We start from the raw sequence: 24,339 nt of genomic DNA on the forward strand, positions 1-24,339 counted from the left end.
CGTGACGTTGCTTGTGACGTCACAGTAACGTACTTTTGGCGGGGAATTTGATTGTCAGTTTACTTATGAACGAAAAACAAGGCCAACAACGACGGAGGCAGAACGACGCTCGGATAAGGCAGAAAAATGGACACCGTAACTGTTCAGCCAACTTTACTTAACATGGATTTCTACTGTCAAGTTTTACGTTAACTGAAATGTTACGGCATCTTTAACCACCTTATCATAGCATCGTTCTGCCTCCGTCGTCGTTAGCCTAGTCTTTCGTCGCGCGTCATGTAAACGCATCCTGGGGCTTATTTCTTCGGGCACGTTTGTGAACAAGGGCCTTCAAGTGAATTCGGCAAGCACATGGATAGAACCACATGGCTTGAGGCATTTCACTAAGGGCATAAATGAGTGAAGCTGTGCTGCATAGAAAGCCAGGCTTTATTAATTCACGATTACTTACATAGGCGCTTCACGACAATGAAATCTTTAAGCGTAGGTAAGCGACCACCGCTCATTCGTCACGGTCTTCATAAAATCCTCGTGATAACAAAATTTCCTGAGCGTAGGTCTCCAAACGAGACGCGGTGAGATTATAAAAGGGTGAAAGATCTTGCTAACAAACAAAGTACATATCAGTGTCAAAGAACAACAAGAACAAACGGACGGAATAACTAACGCTAGCGCTAGAACGCCAACCTGTAAGAGCTTAGGTAAGCAATTCAAATTGGGATTGCTAGTATTTATAAGTTAGTGCGTCTGAGAAGTGAAATATCTACGATATAGCTTCGCTGCAATAAATCTCGCCCTGTTCATGATTCCCATATTTTACTCGCGCTTCATTTGCCACTGAAAGGAGTCAATGTGAGGTTACAAATTTACAACTTAAGCATTTAACATGTTCATGAGAAAGATCCCATTGACAATAGGAACATCACTGTAACAACAGCTAAAGCACGTTACGCGATCATTAATGCGGTAATACGACGCAGTAAGCAAAACACGCAGCAAAGGGAGCGAACGGAAGGCTTTGAGCAATGCGACACGCGTCTTGGGGGCAATAAAATCTCACCCTCACCGCTCAATTAAAACTTGCAGCGATACGGCGCTCATGCAGACGTGTATACGTAAAATAAGCCACCACTTTTGCGACGTGCCTGGGAGGCCTAGCCGAGCCGCCGAGCTGTGACGCAGCATTGTCCCATCCTCCGGAAATGCGCACATGCAGCGGCAATCAGTTTCTCATCGAGCACAGACAGTCTTCGCCTTGCTGTAAAGCTCTACCACAACCAGCAGAATGAAATACTGACTGTTTGTTACAGATAACCACGCAACGATGAACGTTGAACCGGGGCCGACGACGCACCCATTCCGCGGATGAAAAAAGTTTTGGTCTGAGCCATATCTGAGCTTTGGGCAACTACGTAGCGGATAATAAGTGGCCGAGAGAGGCCGTTAGAAACAAGTTAAAATATTATTAAAAATGTGACACATTTTTTCTTACGCAAGAAACAAAAACTGCATTCATTCCTGAGCGCGAATATTATGTTTACTTTCTAGTTCTTTGGAGTTCTGGCAGATCTTATTTTCTGTGCGCTAGTAATTTGCCTCACAGTTCGCAGGAGCCCTCATCATCGAGTTGATGCCACTGGCAGTAGGCAGCTGCACGCGTTTTCTTCCTAGTTGCGCGACCAGTTGTACATTGACCTTGCCGCCGGTTTATTCACCCGGCCACTGTTATCTCTAAACCCCAGAGCTTCACGAACAGTGATTGCGCCTGCATCAACTTCCGGATGGATACCATTACATTCGAGTATAATATGGTCAATTGTTTCACTGGAGTTACCTCATACAGCACATGCGTCATCTCCATTGTTAAATTTCTTTATGTAGCTGCGTGTTCTAAGGCACCCTGATCTAGCTTCAAAAAGTAGGGCACAGCCTCTTGAGTTATCAAAGAAATCTTCCTTCCTGATATGCATTTTCCACTTCCGGTATAATTCCACACCCTGTTTCTTTTCCATCGACTTTATCCAATTTTTACCTTGTGTTTTCACCTGTTGCTTAATGCTCTTTATTTCTCCGTCCTTGTGACTAGCACACTTACTAGTTAGTTTCCTAGTTCTTTTCCTCCATTGTGAGTCAACGCTTTTTATGTACAGGTATTTAAATACTTTAGCTGCCCATCTGTTACTGTCCAATTTCCTCAGGCGTTCCTCATATAATATTTTACTCTGAGCTTCCCGTACTTCGAAAGATGCCCAGCCCATATCTCCCTGTACCGCCTCATTTGTAGTTTTGCCGTGGGCACCTAGTGCTAATCGTCCAACGGATCTCTGATTTATTTCTAATGTCGACTGTACCTCTGATTTTAGGCACAAAACCGCATTTCCGAAAGTAAGTCCGAGAAGCATAATTCCTTTGCAAATACTCCTCAAAACCTATTGTATCCCCACAATGCCTTATGCTTCATTATCCCGGCATTCCTTCGCCCTTTGGCCTCAAGTGATTGTTCGTGCTTTCCAATGTATGCGAATCCTTCGTTTACCCCCAAATATTTATATTCTGCTACTCTAGGTATTTCATGGCCTTGTATTTTAAGACCCTGATCAGGTGAGCCGTTGAAAATCATCAGACCCGACTTAACTGCGCTGAAACTGAAGCCTAGAGCGCCCCCTTCGTCTCCGCAATACTTAACTAGTGTTTGCAATTCTTCCAGACTCAGCTAGCAGCACAATATCGTCTGCATACATCAAACCGGGGAGGCGCTGCTCTACCGCCTTTCCACCTAATCTATATGACAGGTTAAAACCTAGGTTACTGTCTTGTATCCTCCATTCCAGGTTTATCATATAAAGCATGAACAGCATGGGTGATAGAGGACAGCTTTGTCTTAATCCTTTGCATACTTTGACATCCTCCGTACTTCTTATCCCTTCCCATGTAATTTCTACTTTGTTATCCCGGTATATTTTCTGTAGGAAATCTATTATCTCATAACCGATACCTTCTTCTTTTAATATGTTCCACAGGAGTTCCCTGCTTTCGTTGTCGTACGCCCCGTTTATGTCCAGGAAGGCCAAATACAAAGGTCTATTTTCCACTCTAGATATTTCGATGCATTGGGTAAGCACGAACAGGCTATCATCTAAGCGCCTACCATTTCTAAAGCCGTTCTGAAGTTCTCCGAGTATCTTGTTACTTTCTACCCATGCATGCTAATCTGTACATAACAGATGTTACGGTAATCGGCCTGTAGGATTTTATGTGCATCCTGTCTCCTTTCCCTTTATAAATCAAAATCGTTTTACTCATCCGCCAGTTGTCCGCAATATGCTTATTCGTTATGACTGTTTCCAGAGCTTTTAACAACGTTTCCTTACTTTTTGGGCCGAGGTCATTAATCAGCGTGATCGGAATTCCATCTATTCCTGTAGATGTGTTTTTTTTTAGGAATATTTTTTTCTGCCTTTTTCCAGTTTAGATTGGTCAGTTTTAAGCTGCTTTGTATTCATGCTACCTTGTGTTGCTTCCTGATTTGCGGAGATTACCTTATCGTCGCTCTTAAATGACGCGGCTAAAGCTGATGTAATGTAGTTCACTGCGTTGTCTCCCTTTAAACAATTTCCCTCGTTATTTGAATCCGATTCTGCTTTCTTTGATTCTTCTTCCCTAGCCAGGTGGAGTCTGCGACCTCGCGATGTTGGGCGCGGGAAGCAGGCCTCTAAAGGGCTGGCTCCCTGCATTTGGGGCGCGCTGCGACGGTCCAAAGGATGGAGTACTGTGAAACTCATTACGGACGTTCGCAGGAGAGAGGTTATATCGGGTCGCATCGTTACCCCCACCTTCCTCAGTCTTCCACGGATTAGACGTGCTCTTTTTCAGAATAGGCACAAGCGGCTTCTGCTCCTGCAGCCGCCATGAAATTAGGAGACGCCTGCTTCTGGGAAAGAGAGCAATGGTTAGCCTTGACCGCCTAGTAAAGAGCAGAGACATTAGTCTGCCAACCAAGATCCGTATAACCCGTGCTATGGTCTTTCCAGTTGTGATGTATGGATGCGAGAGTTGGACTGTGAAAAAGGCTGACCGCCGAAGAATTGACGCGTTTGAATTGTGGTGCTGGCGAAGACTCTTAAGAGTTCCTTGGACTGCCAGAAGATCAAATCAGTCGATATTGTCGACCATAAACCCTGACTGCTCATTGGAGGGTCAAATTCTAAAGTTAAAGCTCAAGAGACTTCTGATGCGCGTACAAGAAGAGAGTGAGAAGTTTGGGCTTAAACTGAACATTAAAAAGACGAAGATCATGGCGTCTTGCCCTATCAAGTCCTGGAGCATCAATGGACAAGAAGTGGAAGCTGTGACAGATTTTCTGTTCTTGGGCGCCAAGATTACCTCGGAAGGAGACTGCAGCCATGAAATTAGGAGACGCCTGCTTCTGGGAAAGAGAGCAATGATTAGCCTTGACCGCCTAGTAAAGAGCAGAGACATTAGTCTGCCAACCAAGATCCGTATAACCCGTGCTATGGTCTTTCCAGTTGTGATGTATGGATGCGAGAGTTGGACTGTGAAAAAGGCTGACTGCCGAAGAATTGACGCGTTTGAATTGTGGTGCTGGCGAAGACTCTTAAGAGTTCCTTGGACTGCCAGAAGATCAAATCAGTCGATATTGTCGACCATAAACCCTGACTGCTCATTGGAGGGTCAAATTCTAAAGTTAAAGCTCAGCTACTTTGGTCATCTGATGAGAAGAGAGGAGTCGCTGGAGAAAGATTTGATGTTGGGAAAGGTTGAGGGTCGTCGGAGAAGGGGTAGGCAGCGAACGCGATGGTTAGATGGCATTCTCGAGGCATTGCAGATGAAGCTATGTGATGTTAAGAAGATGGTGAGAGACCGGAAAGCGTGGCGTGACATGGTCATAGGGTCACGAAGAGTCGGACACGACTGAACGCCTGAACTGAACTGAGCCAGTTTATATGGTTCCAGAATTTTCTTGCTCCGCCTCTAGAGGCATCGTGTATGTCAGCCATCCAGCGATCGGTGGACTGCCTTATTTTTCTTTGGACGAGGGCCTGCACCTGAAGTTTCTTTTGTCGATATGATTCCCATATTTGGTTGATTTCCTCCTGAGATACCTGTGCTTTCTTTGCCATTCGGTGTTCCCTTGAAGAAGCCCGTCGTTGTTCAATAGCTTCCCTGATTTCCTTATTCCACCAGCTCCGTGGCTTCCTCTTTCCATTCCAGCAGTTTGCTACTTTAACCTCCTGAATTTTCCTCCTTATAAGTAGTTCTACCTGGTCATAATCCCAGTCCTCCATGGGGCTTTTCTCTATTGCTTCCTCTATGTCTGCTGCTATCTGCGCTATTTGATCATCGTTTAATTTTGCGTTTACATTTTGTCTAAGTTCCATTTCTCTTTTCATCAAGGGCCCCATCTGCAGACTAATACGTTTATGATCACTTCCCAGACCACACTCCCCTTCTTCGTCTATTTCCATTTTTGTGACCTTGCTATAAATTTCCTGCGACATTAGACAATAGTCAATGGTCGTCTGCCTGTTGCGGAATTCCCACGTGATTTGGCCTTCACATTTTGTTTCTCTCTTTACTATAACTAGATCGTGTCGCTCACAGAAACCTAGCATTAGCTTCTCGTTACAATCCGTGCATCCATCCAGATCGTCGATGTGGCCGTTCATGTCCCCCAGTAGAATAATATTGGCCCCGTTTCCAAACTGGCTTATATCGTCACTGAGACATTCGACAAGATCCTTGTTTTCTTGCCTGCATTGATGTCCTGTTCCTAAATAAACTACCCCTAGCCATGTCCTTATGCCGGCAATTGTTCCTGAAACCCAGATATGTTATTTACAAGATGATTTAATTATTTGCCAATTTGTTCCCTGGTGTATCAACATACCTACCCCTCCACCCTTTTTTTCCGTTCTCGTTCTGTTGCACCCTTCCCAGACGTAGCCTTCTATAAACGGCGGATCTTCTAGATCCCCGAGATGAGTCTCGCAAAGAGCGTACACACCTATTTTGTCATCCTTCAACTGCTGTTCTATCTCTAGCCATTTCGCTCTTTTTCTACCTCCTTGCATATTTATGTAGCTGATCCTAGAGTTAAATTTCTTTTTTGTACTTTTCTTTCTCGACCTACTCTTTGCCATTTTTGGGAGTTCAGCCTCCATTAATACACTTTATTCTGCAGCAACTGAGTGTGGCCAGACTTCGCAGCGCCCCCTGTCATTCATTAGAGTTGCGAATATACAAGACGTGCAACCAGTGTGGGAAAAAAGGCCACTGCGCCCGTGTCTGCATGTCTAAGCCGAAGGACAAGACCTCGAGTATCCGACGGCCAAAAGATCTCGGAGATCTATATCTAGGCGAAATAAAAGTGGGAGTGAACACGCCGTGGAGGGTTACTGCTACCGTGAACAACTTGCCTTTTACCTTCAAGGTCGACACCGGTGCGGCTGTGACTGCAATCGCACACGACCAGTACGACCGAACCGTCATGGAACCCATCAGGTTAACGCAACAGCTGTTGATAGGCACAGGCCAGACAGCGATAGCCACTGTTGGCTATATCGATGCAACAGTCACCTGGTGCATCAATGAAGTCCAAGAAGCAGTCTTCATCATCAAAGGATTAAAAGAGCTGCTGCTCAGTCGACCAGCTATAGAATCACTTGGGATTCTTGAGCTAGACGAAACCCTCGCACAATCAACTAATGTCCCCAACTTCTTGGCATCATACCCAAAGCTAATGTCTGGGCTTGGAGTCATGAAGACTGAGTACCGCATCAAAGTCAAAAAGGATGCTGAGCCATACGCAGTCAGTTATCCTAGGCGCGTGCCTCTTCTACTGCTTCCACTTGTGAAGAAAGAACTAGAAAGGATGGAAGACTTGGGAGTCATCCAAAAGATCGAGCGAGCAACCGAGTGGTGTTTTCCAATGGTTGTCGCACGAAAAAAGAACAATGAGCTGCGCATCTGTGTGGACTATGGTCAACTCAACCAACAAATAATACGCGAACATGTGCTCTTGCCTACGGTGGACGAGTGTCTTGCAAAGTTAGCAGGTGCAACAGTTTTCAGCCACCTAGATGCACGAGCTAGGTACTGGCAGGTGCCACTGTCCAAGGACTCTCGCGAATATACAACCTTCATCACACCAGTTGGCAGGTTCCAGTTCCTGAGGCTTCCCTTCGGAATCTCCACAGCGCCAGAATTCTACCAATGAGAAATGCTCCGTGTGCTCGAAGGACTAGACGGTGTGAGTTGTCTACAAGATGACATCATTGTCTCAGGGAAGACAACTGAGGAACACGACACCAACCTACTGCTGGTGCTGGGCAAGCTGGAAGATGCAGGTGTTACACTCAACATCGACAAGTGCTCCTTTCGACAAACAGAAGTAACATTCTTAGGACATGTCGTAAACCCAACAAGTCAGCGCCGACCCGAAAAAGGTCAGGGCCATGGTCCAACTCAACCCACCATGTGATGTGTCAGAAGTCGTCTTTGTTGGGCTCAGCAAACCACCTAGCGAAATTTCTTCCAAAGCTAGCAGACTTTACGAAGCCTCTCAGAGACTTCCTCCACCAAGACGCCGACTGGCACTGGGGCCCAGCTCAGCAGCAGAGTTTTGACAAAAGCAAGCTTTAAGCAGGACGCCGATTCTCACTCACTACGATGCTCAGTTGCCTTACACAGTGTCTGTGGATGCTTCCTCATACGGCCTTGGGGCTGTAATTCTACAGCAGTCGCAAGAAAAGCTCCTACCTGTGGCATATGCATCACGCTCCCTTATGGATACAGAACAAATATATGCCCAAATCGAAAAGGAGGCACTGGCAATCACATGGGCTTGCGAACATTTCCGCAAATACCTGCCGGGATCAACCTTTCGTGTGGAAACGGACCACAAGCCGTTAATACCGCTGCTGACGACTAAGTGATTTGACGAGCTGAGTCCTCGCCTTCAACGTTTCAGGATGCACCTTTTGGAGTACGACTGCAACATGTCCCACACTCCCGGCATAAAGCTGTACACAGCTGACCTTCTGTTGCGGAAGCCATCTGGGAAACCAGCAGACAAAGAAAGAACTCTCGAGAGTGCAGTGCGCGAGTTTGAAGAATTAGCACTTGAACAGCTTCCTGCTTCAAACCAAATGCTGGACAGAATCAGGGCAAGCATCCAGTCAGACGAAACACTTTCTAACTATGCATGAGCTGTCACCTGACCTGACAAGATACGTCGAGGTGGCTAGTGAGATTTTGTTCGTTGGTCTGCTATTCAAAGGCGACAGAGTAATCATCCCACCAGACGTCAGAGTAGAGGTTCTGGAAAAACTCCATGCAGGCCACTTGGGCACGAGGTGCCGAGCGAGGGCAAGAGAATGCATATGGTGGCCAGGCATAGGCAAGCACATTGAAGACTACGTGGAAAAGTGCCCAACTTGCAGAAAGCACAGAAAGCCAGAAACAGAACCCCTGCTTCTGACCCCATTGCCAGCACACCCTTGGGACACAGTCGGCATGGATCTCTTCACGCTGGAGGGGAAAGAGTATGTTTTAGTAGTAGACTACTACTCCCGATTTTTCGAGCTTAGAACAGCTGCCGAGGGCAGCTACAAAAAACATAGCCTGTCTTGGAGCCAATGTTTGCACGGTACGGTGTTCCACGGACAATACGCACAGACAACGGGCCGCAGTTCACTTCCACAGATTTCAAAGAACCAGTGCATCACTGGGGAGCCACACACACAACCTCAAGTCCTTACTACCTACAGAGCAATGGATGGCTGAGAGGGCTGTGCAGACAGCAAAGCAGCTTTTGAGGAAGTCTTCCAACATACACGAAGCGCTGCTTGCCTACAGGGCCGCACCCAGCGTGGAAGGGTTTTCACCAGAACTCTTAATGGGTCGTCGTCTGAACACCACAGTACCAGCCACTTCGAAGCTGCTAGCCCCGAAGTGGGACGACAGCGAATTCAGACAAAATAATGAAGCCTACAGAGCTCGTTCAAAACGATCATACGACACCCGGCGCAAGGTACGGAGCCGAGAGCGCTTACCACCCGCACAGCGGTGCGCATCCTAGCTGGAGCTGCATCACATGGCGTGGTAACACAGCCCACATCAGAACCAAGGTCCTACGTTGTCCAAACCAACAGAGGATAAGCAAGACGTACAGCAAGACACCTGCAACCATTGCAGGACACGAGCACCACAAGAAGTGGACGTGTTTGTAAGCAACCAGAACGCCTGAACCTGTGAGATCAAACCTTTCAAGAAAGGGGGGTGTTGTAGGTGCCACTGATGACAGCGCCCCAAGCTAACCAGGCGGACCGCCGGGAGACCCCGGCATGGGGACCGCGCCAAGGAGCGCGAAAACGGGCGCCATTACCTGATGTATAAACAGTTGTGCTTGTTATACCGGCTACATCTACCACAGTCTGGATCTGCAGTCACAGTCATAAGAAGACATATTCACCCACCGCTTCCAATATTTCGCTACCTATCTTAAACTGCTGTTTTTTCCCAGGCTGTTGAGCATTACTGTAGCCTTCTGCATATTAATCTTTAGGCCCACGTTTCTGCTTCTAATGTCTAGATCATTTATCATTATTTGCAGTTGGTCCCCTGAGTTACTTAGCAAGGCAATGTCATCAGCAAATCGCAGGTTAGATATTCTCCATCAACTCTGGTGCCTAACTGCTCCCATTCTATGCATTTGAATACTCTAAGCAAGCTATAAATAGCACTGATGAGATCGCGTCTCCTTGCCTAACACCTTCCTTAATTGTAATTTTATCACTTTCTTTGTGCAGAACTACGATTGTTGTGCAGCCACTATAGATATTTTCCAGTACTTTCACATATGGCTCCCTACACTCTGATCTCGCAATGTCCGCGGGACTGCCGAGGTTTTGACCGAATAAAAGGCATTATCGTAGTCAATGAATGCTGTTTATAGGGGCTGGTTATATTCAGAGCACTTTTCTATCACCTGGTTTAGTGTGGATATGATGAATGGCAGAGTACCCTTTCCAAAATCCTGCTTGGCCTTTTGGTTGATTAGTCTAAGAATGTCCTGATTCTATTAGCGATTACCTTGCTAAATATCTTGTACGCAATTGATAGTCAGCTAATTGGTCTGTAATATAAGTCCTTAGCGTCCTCTTTCTTGGCCCAATGCAAATTAAAGATGGCATCTTGAGTCTGCTCATAACACCAACATCAGCTCAGAATTATTTTGATAACTGGAAACAGAATTTTTGAAAGATAACATAATTGCATGCTAATTACAACGGCTCTGCAAGACAGGGCCTGAATAACAAGTCAAATTCCTAAACAATGTCCCACTAAGCTCCCAAAATAGCCTAAACATGCCTCACGGCGGTATTGTTCGGAACGTCCCAAGGAAATCGCTTCGTTTTATTTGGGATGTTTTGGGAATTTTTGTGGGACTTCGGACTTCCCTAGGACATTCCAATCTCCCATTATCGAAATCCCTGGGACGACTCTGTTGTCTGGGAGGTAGGCATACGAGACCTATAGCGGTAGCACGGCTTCTTGCGAAGTATGGATGTGCAATTAACAAACGGGCAGCGAGCTTTTCAGCGCGCGCACAGCGCCTCCGAAACCTCATCCCTGCAAGTGTGACAGTTACTGCCTTTCCCTTCCTGTGAACCAATTTAATTAATTAAGCACGGGCATAAAAACAAGGGGGGGGGGGAGCAAAGAAAATACATTTTAACAATGAGTGCGCATGCGCTTTCTCCTGTATGCCAGGTGAACACCTGGCGTACAGGAGGAAACAAGGAAACACAGGGAAAAAAAGTTTGAAAGAAAAAGCTTTCAGAGAGAGGGCAAGGAGAAACAGGTGTGTGTGTGAACTTTTATTTCCACCAGAATGGAGGCCCCCTACTCGCCTCCGGCACGCAGGCCGGGACCTCTGCAATTAGAGGCAGGCAAAGCGGTCTTAGTTCCTTGCGGCCTATTCAGCCAGGCGGATACTTGCTTCTAAAAGTTTGGTCCTCGCTCTGCAGAAGGATTTTTCATGCTTCTCTGCTATTTTTGGCTTAGCCCCTGGGGCATTCTCAAATTACGTGGTTGAGGGTCCCTCTCTCCCCACATTGAGTAAATTTATCGTAAAGCAGAAATTTGGGTGAGTTGGCACATATTCATTCACAGCGTGCCAAGACAAAACGGAGACTGAAACACAAGCGCTTACTATCAACCGAGGTTTAATGAACACAAGCACTCCATCAAACACTACAAAAAAATTCTCTAAATAGCATGTGGGCTGAAAGATATGCAATTTCCTTTTCTGATAGTGACACGGCAGGTCTGCTGATGCAAGTCCTGCCGTGATTTTGAATGCGGAAGGCGAAACAAAATGAGCTTTTTTGTAGTCTGGGATACATTTGCACTTTTTGCATATGAAAGTAGATTGGGCCAGAATAAGCGAATGAAACATGAAAACAAAAGAGAAAAAGATGCCCTATCACACACAGCCGTCCACTGCAAAAATTGCAAATGCAAACACAAGAAAGAACACGACGGAAAGCAAAAGGCGATCCTCTGGCCCATCTACTTTCATATGCAAAAAGTGCAAATGCACCCGACTACAAAAAGGCGCATTTTGTTTTGCCACAGCAATAAGGTGACACGCGAGGTGATGAAGGCCTTCCACATTCATAATCATGGCACGACTTGCATCAGCAGCCCTTTCAGCCACCATACCGCTTTATCAAATTTGTAGTGACCAGTTTCATGAAGTATTTGTTTCGTTCTTCATTAAACCTGTTGATAGTCAGCGCTTGTTTGTGTTTCATTCTCCATTTAGTCCTGTCTTGCCGCTGTGAGTGAAATAATTATTTATCCTCCTATCTCATCTTTCTGGACGTGATAGGCCCAGACCGGGGCGGCATTTCAGAACCACGTGCAGTTCGGAACGCTCTGTGATTGGTTGAAAGTACTTCTGCTCACAGCCTCTTACAACCTGCCATGACCTGAAAGCGTTCAGTTCCAAGGCTTTGAGCGGAAGTGCTTCCAACCAATCACAGAGCGTTCTGAAACTGAACGCAGTTCTGCAATAGCGCCTTGGGTGGACGAAATTCCCTGCCTGTAGACGTCGCCTCTTTAACACGTGAATGTAGATAAGCTGCTTAGTAAGCAATGCGCTTGTGCAGTTTCACTAGAAATCGTGTCTGATCATTGTGCCCATCAGTTCTTGTATGAATTGATTGCCATTAGTTTTTGAATTGCCAGTAAGGCTGACTCAGAGGAACAGAATATGTGCCCTCTTTAAGGCGTGGACTCCCTTCTTAAATCCTCTGAACCACCGTCACAAGGGAACATCAACCGGAGGCATTGTTTCTCTTTGGGGGTAGCCATGTAAGGCGACTTTTGGCAAGCACTTGCAGATTATGGATAGCAGCTTACCAGTATCAGAGGCAAGTATACAACAGTTGCAACTTACCTGCATTCATCTATAGCGCTGAAACTTGGAGGCTAACAAAGTGTTCTACATAAGGTGAGGGCTACAGAACGAAAAATGGTAGGGATAATGTTAAGAGATAGGAAGTATGCAGAGTGGGTAAGAGAAATAACTCGTTACATTCTAGTGGAAATCAAGAGGAAATGGGCATGGGCAGGGAATGTAGTGTGAAGAGGATAACTGATGGTCACTGGAGGTAACAAATTGGATTCCAAGGGAAGGAAAGCGTAGCAAGGGACGACAGGAGGTTAGGTGGCTGGATGAGATCAAGAAGTTTGCATGGGTGAAGTGGATGCAGCTAGCACAGGACCGGGGTAATTGGAGGAATATAGGAGAAGTCTTTGCACTGCAGTGGGCAATGAATGTGTACCCAATTGGAACTGCAGGTTGCACTTGAGTGGATATTTTTGAGCAGTTATCATAAAAACCGGACTATAGGTCGACCCCCTAACTGACCAAATCTAAAAATGAAAAAATTTTTTTTCAATGGCAAAAGTACCGAAAGACACCCTTACCTTGAAACAAATGAGACTCAACCGGTTGCACAGTGGTGACAGTATTTATTTTCACTTAAATGCTGCTCATATGTACACCCTGCCAATTTTTCAACAGTACCACGCGACCATTGACCCGCACGTTTGTCAGCACCTTATCATCATGGCACGGAGCAGCGAAACAAGCGAGAGTAAACGCAAGTGTACACATGCGCATACCTTGCTTGTTTCGCCACTCAGCACCGTTAATAAGGTGCTGACAAGCACGCGGGTCGATGGTCGCGCGATACTGTTGAAAAATTGATAAGGTGTACGGTACACAGAAAAGACACGAAGTGCACAAGCGTTGATCTACTCAGAGTCGTCCAAACTCGAGTTGGATGACGAGTGCTTGTCACTGCCCACGTCCCACAGAGCATCATCCTCTGTGCCGTCCAGAGCGTTGCTGATGCTGCATTTTCTAAATGCCTTTAGCACCATCTCTTCGCGCAGATTTGCACGCCGACGACACCCAACCACAGAAAGTCGCAAGCGGTGGACGTCGCAGGTGGCAGTGGTCGGGTTGTCGCCCAGCATCCATTCATTATAGAGCTCGCGCACTCTATATTTAAAAGGCTTGTTTAGCACGTCTAGTGGCTGCAGCAGACGTCAGCCCACCAGGTATGACCACAAGATCAGTCTTGCCATCGCACAGGGCCATTTTAAGTCGGCTGTGAGGTGGCCTCGAAACGAGTCGAGAACGAGCATTTTCGCTCGCTCAAAGAGAGCACCAGGTTGCCGCTTCCAGAAGAGCCGGATTCACTCCAGCATTACCGCTTCGTTCATAAAGCCCTTTTCACTGGCCCGGACGATGCCATCGCGTGGGAACTCCTCCTTCGGCAATTTTGTTCTCTTAAAGATGATGAAAGGGGACAGCTTCTTCCCATCGGCTGTGCACGCGAGCATCAGTGAATCACGAGTGCTCGTTTCCCGTAGTTAGAAGCTTGATCTGCTTCGGCCCTTTCTCGGAAACAATTGGACTTGAGGGCATATCGAACCACACGGGTGTTTCGTGGGCGTTTCCGATCTGCCCCATGATGTACTCGCGTTGGTGCCGAAGCGCAATCACATAGCGCTGAAACTCGATGAGTGTGTTCAAACTCTTCGGGCAGTTTCTGGCACACAGAAGTATGGTGCCGTAGTGCAAAGCCCTTCCTCTTCATGAATCGCCGCACCCAGGATAGGGAGCCCTTGAACTGCGTCTTTGAGGGTCCTGAGGCACGCTCAATCTCTACCGCTCTCACGCGGATGCATTTGGCAGTCAAAGGCAGCGACCTTGCACGCAGCTCTCGGACGAAATCCACAATCTTGGCTTCTAGTTCTGGATACGGTGCAGTCCGCCTACGAAATGATGTTTCCTTCTGGTTGCTGCAAGTAGCAATACGCAGCTTCTGACTCCGCCAGTACCGAACGCTCTTTTCGGATACTCCAAATTCACGCTGTGCCGCCAGGTTACCGTGAAGCTCCGCATACTCAATTGCCTTTTTCTTGAAGGCGACGGTGAATTGTCGTCGGCTTCTGCTCATTTTGAAGCAAAAAAGTCAAAAGCTGGCTTTTAGCAGAATAGCTCGACTATGGTGGCTAGCTCCAGACAACGGAAACGCAAAATGGCGATGCCACGCTGCGCTGATTTGATGGAGGCTGTTCACTCAAGGCCTCTGTAGTTTTTTCGCCAATGACCAGTATATAAGACGAGGGTCAACTTTTCGCCACAATGTTTTGAAAAGAAATAAATTCGACCTATATTCCGGTTTTTACGGTACTCTTATAGAGAGCACTCCTAGTACATGACCCACAGCACCTAAATGTATATTAGTTTGTGTAAACACTATCGTTTATTGTCTAATCAATATTGTGTGTGGACATGCTGTGGGAAATACATAGAAGTCTACTCTCCGAACTGGATGCTGTATGGATATTATATCGATACTAACTTTTGTAGACATCGCATGGACTTCCAAACATCAAGTTGTGGGCTGGTTGGCAACGGAAATAACATCCATGAAAAATCTTCTATATCTACTGATTGCTTTAATTGCATAATCCTGTCAATATCCACATAATATCGACAACTCACATTTCACATTAGGACTATTTGTGGACATCCCCTGCATATTCATTGTTGACTGGGAACAAATGCCCTAGATACGGTGGATGCCTGCTACTGTGCTCTCCCCTCGTTTTCTTTCGCCTATCAAAAAAGCCAGAGCTGCACTTAAATTTGGCACTTTAATGAAAATTATACCGTTGTAATAATTTCCTGGCTTCCACATTGTAGGAGATGAAGCAATAAACTTGCACCCTAACGAGCGACATTTTCTCATGTTTGACGAGAGAAGAATGTTTTTCAAACTCCCCCCCCAAAATTCTGAGGTCTGTGGGAAACTGCTGTTTCAGCCCAGCGTTGCCCAGAAGAAAGAGAGGGCGAGACAAAGTGGGAGCGCGCAGATGCGCTCCATTTAATTGACCACACAACGAGGCGCCATCCTAGACGACGCACGCAATGAAAAAAGCGGGTGCTTGCTCCAAGGCCAGCCACCTCTCACAGTTCCTGCACGGTGTTGCAACTGGAAAGACACAAAGTCATGCGGGTCACTTTCAGTATGCAATGCATAAGAGGATAAAAAGTAGACAAACTCCAGCATGCTCATTTTGGTGAAGCCTGAAGCGCAAAAAAGATGGACTTGAGAGAGACACATGACAAAGCGCTACTTTGCAACTGAGTTTTATTTCGAGCATGGAAGCATATATACAGATGAATGTGCTCAAAAAAAGTTAAATTGACACTAATCGCACGCTCATGCCATGACCGTACAGGATCGTGATTTCCTTTTCTGACAGATTCACTGATGAAGTCCCAATGCCCACAGCTGCATTCTTGAGAATCAAATGTGCCTCGGTTATTTCCCGCATGCAACAATTCCTGCTCCTTGCCTCAACAGTGCTCTGCCCAAACAATGGCTTGCAGGTGCTACTACGACAGTCATAGCAGTGGTCAGACAAGTTCCTTGCAAGCCATTGTTTGGGCAGCGAATCAATCCAGTTGCCAACAGCTGTCTCATCCACGTCTTCGCCGTAAAGCTTCGTAAACAAGACCATGCCTTTCTTTAAAGCGATGCAGCCACCCTTTGGACGCTTGAAAATGTTCGACTCCAAGATAAAATGCAATGTCGTCGGCTTTCTCTTGTAGCACTTTGCCATCCACGTTGACGCCGACTGCAGTTACCTCACGAAACCATCTCAGCAGAACTTCAGATTCACATATGCAGCCTTCTTTTCTTGACGCTAACACCGAAGTGCTGAGCCTTCTTCAAAATGACATTCCACTGTCCAACAAAATATTCAGAGAGCACTGTTGAATCTAAACTGCAGAAATGCTAATGCATGACCATTGCTCCTGCACAGGGTGCATCACGTTTGTTCTCATTATCGACTAAATGCACCGTCATTACTATAGCTCCTGCACAGGGTGCATCACGTTTGTTCTCATTATCGACTAAATGCACCGTCATTACTATAGCTACTGTCATCATAGTCAATATAATTGCAGAATTGACTTTTGTACAATTTTTTTTCTTATTTTAGTCTGATGCTATAGCGGTGTATAATCCTTTGCTAAACACTTACATGAATAATGCAGTTCTCACATGTGTTGCACTTTGTAGTTCCTTTTTTACTTTTCACTGTGCTTTATTTCCATTGTTTCCAACATTTCCAAAACTATATATGTCCCCCCCTTATGTAATGCCTTCGGGCCCTTAAGGAATCAATAAATGAAATAAAAAGCATGACTGTCATCCTCACAGTAGACACGTAGAAGTATGACATGCTTTTCACGATCCCAGGCGTGGCACAGCTGGTTAAGGGGGAACACCCCTCTTTGGACAATTTTTTTTATTTGCGGATCGATTGCTATGGAACCTTGCTGTTTTATGAAGTTTTATGCGCTGATTCTAAATCTGCACTTATTATTTCAATATAACCAATAGTTTTCAAATTATTTGCAATTTTATGTTTCTCATTGGGAGTGGGATAATTTTCTAAACAATTGATGCCATGATAAAATTTGGCATACCAAAGTAAAGCTTAACATCTAAGGAATGCAGTAAAACAAGAATGAGCCTCCTAGGCCGATTAGGTCTAAAGCTAGGGGCTGCCAAACCCATTGCGACAAAAGTTCCCGCACCTGCTTTATACAAAGTATCTTTTTTAAAAATGTTACTGACCAATATGTGCAGTGAAATTAGTCTTACTACGGAGAGTAAGAGTTCCTGTCTTCAGGGAAAAAAAAATTACTACGCTAGCACAACTACAAGCAAAAATATATTCACTCCAAAACTGCTAGTGTGTCAAAATTGTAGTTTTGAGAAAACGAAGAAAAACGGTTTCAAGCACCTTTATGAAAGCAAAAGCTCCTCAAATCACTAGAATGCACCTGGAGAATAATCTGGGTGCATCCCAGACTGGTGCTTCTTTTTTGCCATCATCTGGAGGCCCAGTGATAATTCCCGTTTCTTCCTGGAAGCAGTGGTGCGACGCAAGTCTTTTTCTTTGGCTCTCTTTGAGCCAGAGTCGGTTATATTAACATTCATTTCTTGAAGAATGGCTGTTGCTGCATATTCAGTTCCAGTGTTGAAGCGTAGCACTGTTTCTGCAACGGCTGCCTCCACAGCAAAAAGGGAGAAATGCTGCTCTTTTGAAATCATACTCCAGATGACAGAGTGAAACGATTCATTGGAGTTTTGTGTTCTTCCTCGCTTGCACCTCTCCAGCAGCTTTCCATCTGCTAGGCGCTCGTACACAGGCAAAAGTGCCTTTGCCACATCTGCTGGCAAGTTATACTTGTGCCTTGGTTGTGGCTCACCTTTTGCTGTTGCCGCATTATGACGGCACCAAGAATCCTTGCCACTTGGGCACAGGCTGTGGTCAGAGCAGCTGTCAGTTGACGTGACATGGTGGTAAGTTGCCATTACCGCTCTCTGCATGGCGTCAACATCACCACAGTGAGACTTGAGTGCTCGACCATAATAGGCACTCAGCTTGTTGATGAGGTCTGCTGTGAGCCTCCCCTTCCCGCCAAGGCCCCGCACGCCTTCACCTTTGTGCTTCTGGACCAGGTTTCGAAGCGCTGCACCCATACGTTTTTGCACATGATTGATGCAGTCTTCTTTCTCTACATCCACGAAGCCGTACACCTTTGCATCCTTTATAGCATTAAATGTGCGGCTGTCACCGTCACACAGCATGGTTGTGTATTTTACTTTGTTGCGTTCTAAAGACCACTGGAACAAGATCAATCCAGCCTCAACTTCCATTTGGCCAGATTTACAATCAGTGTTCTTCTGGCACTGATGGGAGTCCCTCCACCCAGCATACTCATCAGAGTCAGGTTTGGGTCCAACTTCACAGCCCAAACAGAAGTTTGACAGCACGACGTAGTCCAGGATGTAGCCGGTAAATAGCTCCGCCACTGCACCTACTCCTATATGCGAAGAATGGCCCCGCGTCATCCAGGTGCCATCAAAGCAAACAGCAATGTTTCCTTTGTGTCCAAAACACAAGTTGTCATAGACTGCAACCGCTTTTTCTGCGCACCGCATCATAACAGTCTCAGCTGCATGTGTCGCACCGGGGTTCAAAGTTCTTTTTAAATGCCGCTGAAACGTCTTGTTGCGGAGACCTCGGCTAGACAGGCCCATCGCTGAGAAAATGTCGTTCATGGCTGTCTGGCCATTACCTGTTGCGAGCATCGCACGCCCGGCAAGGATATTAATTTCAAACGGGTTGCATTTCTTTTCACCTCGTACCCGTTGCGAACTCCACTCAGTCGCTATCTCGCCGCACCGCTCGCAGATCAGCATCAGTTTCACCGTGAGGCCGTATTCGCGATCTCCTTTCACCATCTCCACGCCTCCTTGACAAGTCTGGCAGCGCAAAGCTCCAAGGAGGGAGTTTACCGAACGCATGTCGACGGCGGTAAACGCTGCCTTACGTTCGTCTGTGACCGATGCTGTCGCGCCGCTCAGTTCCGTGAATGGCTCCATCTTACGCGTCGTTGCTGCCATTGACCCAAGCCGCTCGAGCGAAGCCTTTTCACGTACGCTTGGCTCCCTAACGTCGCTGTCGGTGACATTTTTTGAGTCAACTCTCACTTGGCCGGAGACTGCAGACGCGTTGGGTTGCCTGTCCGGCGATGCAACTTCCAGCGGGGCGTTGTCTGGTTCTCCGCGGCAGCCGGGCGGTTGCCCGTCCGTGCGTTGCCTCTCCGTGCGTTGGTCGGAGAGCCTGGCGTCCGCAAGCGCGTTGGCGTTGGGTGCACTGTCTAGCGAAGCATTTTCTGTTTCTCCGCGGCTATCGTGCAGCTGACGATACGCAGAAGTGATGGGTGCACTGTTCAGTGATGCGTCGTCCAGCGAAGCATTGTTTGCTTCTCCGCGGCTATCGGGCGGCTGTTCGTCCGCACTTGCTCCTCATCGATCGCTGACTTCAGACGGAAAAGAAGACGATTCCCGTACTTTCCTCTTCGTTTTCCTTCGTCTCCGGCCGAAAACATACACCGAATGGTGCTTCCTCGGACCCCCGGGCATAGCTGCGTTCCGTGCCGTAGCGTCAGCGAGGACTCGCTCAAAATGGCGACATGTGCAGCTCTCATGCCAGGTCAATGGGCCTAAGCTTATCAGATGATGCCATTCAGGTCACGTGCTTTTACCGACCAATAAGAATGCGCGTTGAAGAAAATTTTGCACTTGTTTTATTTCATTGCTGCTGGCACATGGTGGCTGGCTGAGAGAGGATGGAAAGCCGGACGCGCGAGCTTTCAAACAAGACCAAGATGGCATAGGTGCGGCTTTTTGTTTTTGCGCGGCACGCTGTCGAAACTAGCGCTGTCTGTCCTCAATTTAAAGGGCGCTTTTGGAAACTACACATGTTTAAATCGACATTACTGCGCAATTACGCATCAGATTTAAATGAAAATTTGCTCAAAGGTGAAGAATTATGTCAGGAATCCAAAAATGAAAAGATACAAAATCGGGTTTTTTGACCCGGTCCCAAAGAGCCGTGTCTCCCCTTAAAGTGCTCGGCTGGGGATCCGAGAGATGGAGGTTTGATTCCCAGTGGAGACGGGATTTTTATTTTTCTGATGACATCATTTGACTGACAGCTATAGTGTGACCAAACAAACGGCGACAGTATGAGCCATTAAAGGCTTTCGCCTCAATAGAGCACAGCGCGGACAGGGCTTGTCCCAGCACATTCGCCAAGCCGAGATGTTTTTTCCAAGGGTTTTCTTCAAACTGCTTAAAAATTTCGAGCTCCTCTTTAAAAGGAAGGGCCTTCTGCTCCTTAGACATTTTAAATTTTATCGATCCACGTCTTCAGCATGCATTTAGCTGGCATCCTTGTTTGGTCAGGTTTAGGCAGGAAAGCAGTTTTGCACAACACGGCACACTCCCAGGAGCAAGTATCTGATGACCTGATGGGAGGACAAGAGCCAATTGTGAGGTCTAGGATGCTAAAGGCATATGCTGTGATCTGACAACTCCACCCGAATTAGGGTAAACTTTTTTTTTGCAAATTTAAATAAACAGGCCAAGTTCCTCCTTCACAAACAATAGCTCGAAACAGAATGTCTTAGTGGATGTGCCACTGTATTTGCAAAAATGTTGTTCAAAGTGCTGATTTGCTCACGATTCGGTCTTTTAGAGTTTGTCTACTGAACCCACGGTCACGGATTTTATCCTGGATGAATTCTGATGGAGGTAAAATAGAAATGGAAATGCCTGTGCAATGTCAGCGCATACCAAAAAATATCGTGGAGGCCCGAGGAGCCTACGACTTCAAGAATTTGACGTGACTGTAGTCTATAAATCAGGTCGCAAACATTCCGACGCAGACTGCTTATCCCGCGCTTCCAATGACGCTCCTCCGATGACGACGATGCCTTTCTGGGACCAGTAAGCGGCAGCAGTTTTGCAAACAGCAGCGATCAGATCCTCAGCTGAAAGACCTAGCTGATTACTTGGAAGGCAAGACCGCTTCCCCTCCTGCTGTGTTCAGGCGTCAGTTGTCGTTCGCCTCATGGATGGCGTCCTCGTAAAGAACTTTGCTTCCAACAAGACCGCGCAGCTTCTTATCGTGCCTAAAAGCCTCAGGCAGGAAATTCTTCATATGTTATACGACGAGCCAACAGCAGGGCATCTCGGGTTTGCGCGCACATTGCATCGAATCCAGGAGAAGTACTAATGGCCACAACTGCCTGCCGATATTGCCCATTACGTCAAAACGTGCCGTGAGTGTCAGAGATGCAAAACGCCGCCGATCAGACCAGCTGGGCTACTGAACACGATACCGCCCCCAACCTTGCCCTTTCAACAAATTGGGATGGATCTCTTCAGTCATTTTCCATCTTCATCTGCGGGTAACAAGTGGATCATTGTGGCCACCCGCTACTCCGAAGCAAAAGCACTGCCCAGTGATACTGCGGCAGAAGTCGGTAAGTTTTTTGTAGAACAAATTCTCTTGCGACACAGAGCCCCAAAGTGCTCATCATGAACCGAGGAACGGCATTTATGGCAGAGCTGACTCAAGCCATCCTAAAATAGTCATATAAGTCATCGACTACTACTGCGGACCATCCCCAGACAAATGGACTTATGAAGCATGTCAACAAAATGATTGCGGACATGATGCAATGTATGTCGACGCTGAACACAAGAAATGGGACGCCATTCTACCCTACGTCATCTGCGCTTATAATACCGCCATCCAGGAGACAACCAATTCAACCCCAATCAGCCTTGTGCATGGTAGGCAGCCTACGATGACGCTCGACGCAATGCTGCCGCACGTAACAGATGAGGAGAACCTAGACGTCGAACGTGCAAAGGAAGTCCGAAGACTAACCCGAATGTGCATTAAAGATCAGCAACGAACCGACGCCCGATGTTACAACTTACGACGAAGCAATGCTGAGTACAAGCTTGGAGATCAAGTCTGGGTTTGGACGCCGATTCGCCACCGTGGACTGAGCGAAAAGCTTTTACGCCGATACTTTGGCCCATACAAGGTGCTTCGCCGACTAGGACAGTTGAACTACGAGGTCGTTCCCGACGGCGCAACAGCATCTCAGCGGCGCCGAGTGGACCCAGAAATTGTGCATGTTGTACGCTTTAATCCGTATTGCGTGCGCTAAAGGCTATTCATGATTGCTCCGCAATGTTTATGTTAATTCATGTCTGTTTATTTTGAGACATCGAGGCAATATTTTGTAAGGGAGAGTAATGCCGCAAACTGTTCAAATCTTCATTTGTTCTTATTAGACAGCCACTGGCATGCGGCCTTATCATTGTGATTCTAGAGCGTTTATCGATCCTGTATGCAGTGTTTGTTCAGGCTCGTTGTCGCGATATGACGCTTCATCATTTTCTTTGTCGCGAAAGATGCGTTTGGACGTAGCTCGAAATTCCAGCCGCTCGAGTGTGTTTTTGCAATGTTCCAGGTCATGCTAGTACCGTTTGCAGCTTTATCGAGATCTTTCCTCATCGCCTTTAAATTAAGTGCTGTCAAGTGAAATGGCATTCTTAGTTCAACAACCGTCGAGCACGATTGGTGCTATCGCCGCCGACTGCTTAGTTTCTTTCGGGCGCAAGTCAGCCAAATAGAGAGTTTTTTCAGTGCACTCCCAGAGAATTCATTTGTTGTTATCGGCCTTGTGACCACCACGTGACAATATTCTCCCTCTGCCGCAAGCTTCCGCAATCCATATATTCATTGGTATCGCCAGCCCAGGCCACCTTGGCCTTCAGAAAAGAGACGAACGCTGTAATTTGCGCTGAAAAAATATGCACTCTACTTATAAAGACCAACTAGCCCGTCTTTCTACGCTAACAACCCTGGCTTTATTTTGAGACTGCCAAATGCACATGAGTAGTGGTAGCGTGGATGTATGCCATACCTGTGTCTCTTGTGTGCGCTTTGCTTTGTTTTGCGTGTCCATGGACATTGTATCCTGTAGCTTCAAGGTGACCGGGATTTCAAATAGTTTAGACAAAACTGACGATGATGACTTGTGGGGTGAATGTGCACCGGAGCACAGCACCAGCACAGAGTCTGAAGACTACGCGAGTGACAACTGAGCGGTAAACAAATGCCGCAAATTCACCGATTGGTATGTTTTATATAAAAAAAGTCATATATGGCTTGTATGGGTAGCACCCGAAAATTGGCCCTAGAATCTGGAAAAAAAAAGATGTGGCACGCGTGACAGGACAAGGAACCAGCAGCGGCCACAACCGCTCTGGCGCTGGACACGCAAGCACAAAACATACCTTGCGGAGTGAGTGGCTGCAAAGTGCGGGGTAAAAATAAAATATTTTCACTGAGCTTTCCTCATTAACATTATCATGTGCAAGTTTTTCTGGAATTAAATAAAAGCGTGCCTAATGCATGGCGAGCTGCAGTCTTTAAAAACCTGCACAAATAGTCACTTCAGTGAGACATTGGTTCACTGCTGCCGTTGTTCCTTTCTCGACTGTCTGATTAAAGGTGCAAACCAAAGCCAGACTGATATTTTCCTTTCTGCTCATACTTGAAACATAAAAGGCAAATAGACTGGACTGGATTGTGCCAAAGATGCTTGCAACCATGCAGCACTCAGGCCAGGCCTTATAATTATGGTCTGGGACACGTTTCTAAGGTAAAACAACTTAATTGCCACTTTTGATTCCTGACATGACCATTTGATTCCTTTTAATCCAGCATTAGTGACTATGCCACTGACAAGACAAAAACAACGGTGCTCAAAGACACCATAGGAGGCTAACAGATAAAGGAATACAAATAAAAGACTTCAAGCACTAGTTGTCTTTAATGTGATAATTCTGGCAGTGGCTACTCAATTTAAACAAATGGGCTCTGCATGACAAGCTGAGAAGGATTGGAACCACAATGCTTCAAGTAGGCTTCACAAAAAGTGTGCAGTTCTCTGTAGCTGTCTGCTTTCCTTACTGGCTGTGGTGTGTGCCTTCTATCAAGTTTAATTGCAATTATTTACCATGCCCTTCATGCTCCTATAGTTTACTCAAATTTTATATGCATCAGGCCCAGCACATACCACTGGCATCATTTTGACAACATGCCAAAACGGCTGCAGTCCTTCTCCCACTCACTGAATCCAACTACTGTATATTGCCGATTATAAGTAGACTCCGATTATAAGTCGACCTCCCCACTCCCGACCCCCTTTGGGCAAAAAAAAAAGTTATACTCCGAATTTAGGTCGATGCTGCCGCACCCTGCAGT

The 24,339-nt window shown here is 46.5% G+C and overlaps 2 protein-coding genes across 2 annotated transcripts in view; both read right to left on the reverse strand.

The window, feature by feature from the left end:
* Positions 1 to 15,467: 15,467 nt before the first annotated feature.
* LOC146194122 (protein RER1-like) overlaps positions 15,468 to 24,339 on the reverse strand; it is an 80,219-nt gene continuing 71,347 nt past the window's right edge. The window contains exon 6 of the mRNA XM_084596006.1: positions 15,468 to 15,605. Coding sequence (XP_084452132.1) covers positions 15,581 to 15,605 — 25 coding nt within the window. The 3' untranslated portion in view covers positions 15,468 to 15,580. The remainder of the gene's footprint in view (positions 15,606 to 24,339) is intronic.
* Positions 15,612 to 24,260, reverse strand: LOC146194123 (uncharacterized). The gene has a single exon (XM_084597252.1). The coding sequence runs from the start codon at positions 19,101 to 19,103 to the stop codon at positions 17,463 to 17,465; it is 1,641 nt and encodes a 546-aa protein (XP_084453378.1). The 5' UTR covers positions 19,104 to 24,260; the 3' UTR covers positions 15,612 to 17,462.

This window comes from Amblyomma maculatum, chromosome 3, assembly GCF_055883805.1.
Source record: "Amblyomma maculatum isolate TAMU_Amacu chromosome 3, ASM5588380v1, whole genome shotgun sequence".
Lineage (NCBI taxonomy): Eukaryota > Metazoa > Arthropoda > Arachnida > Ixodida > Ixodidae > Amblyomma > Amblyomma maculatum.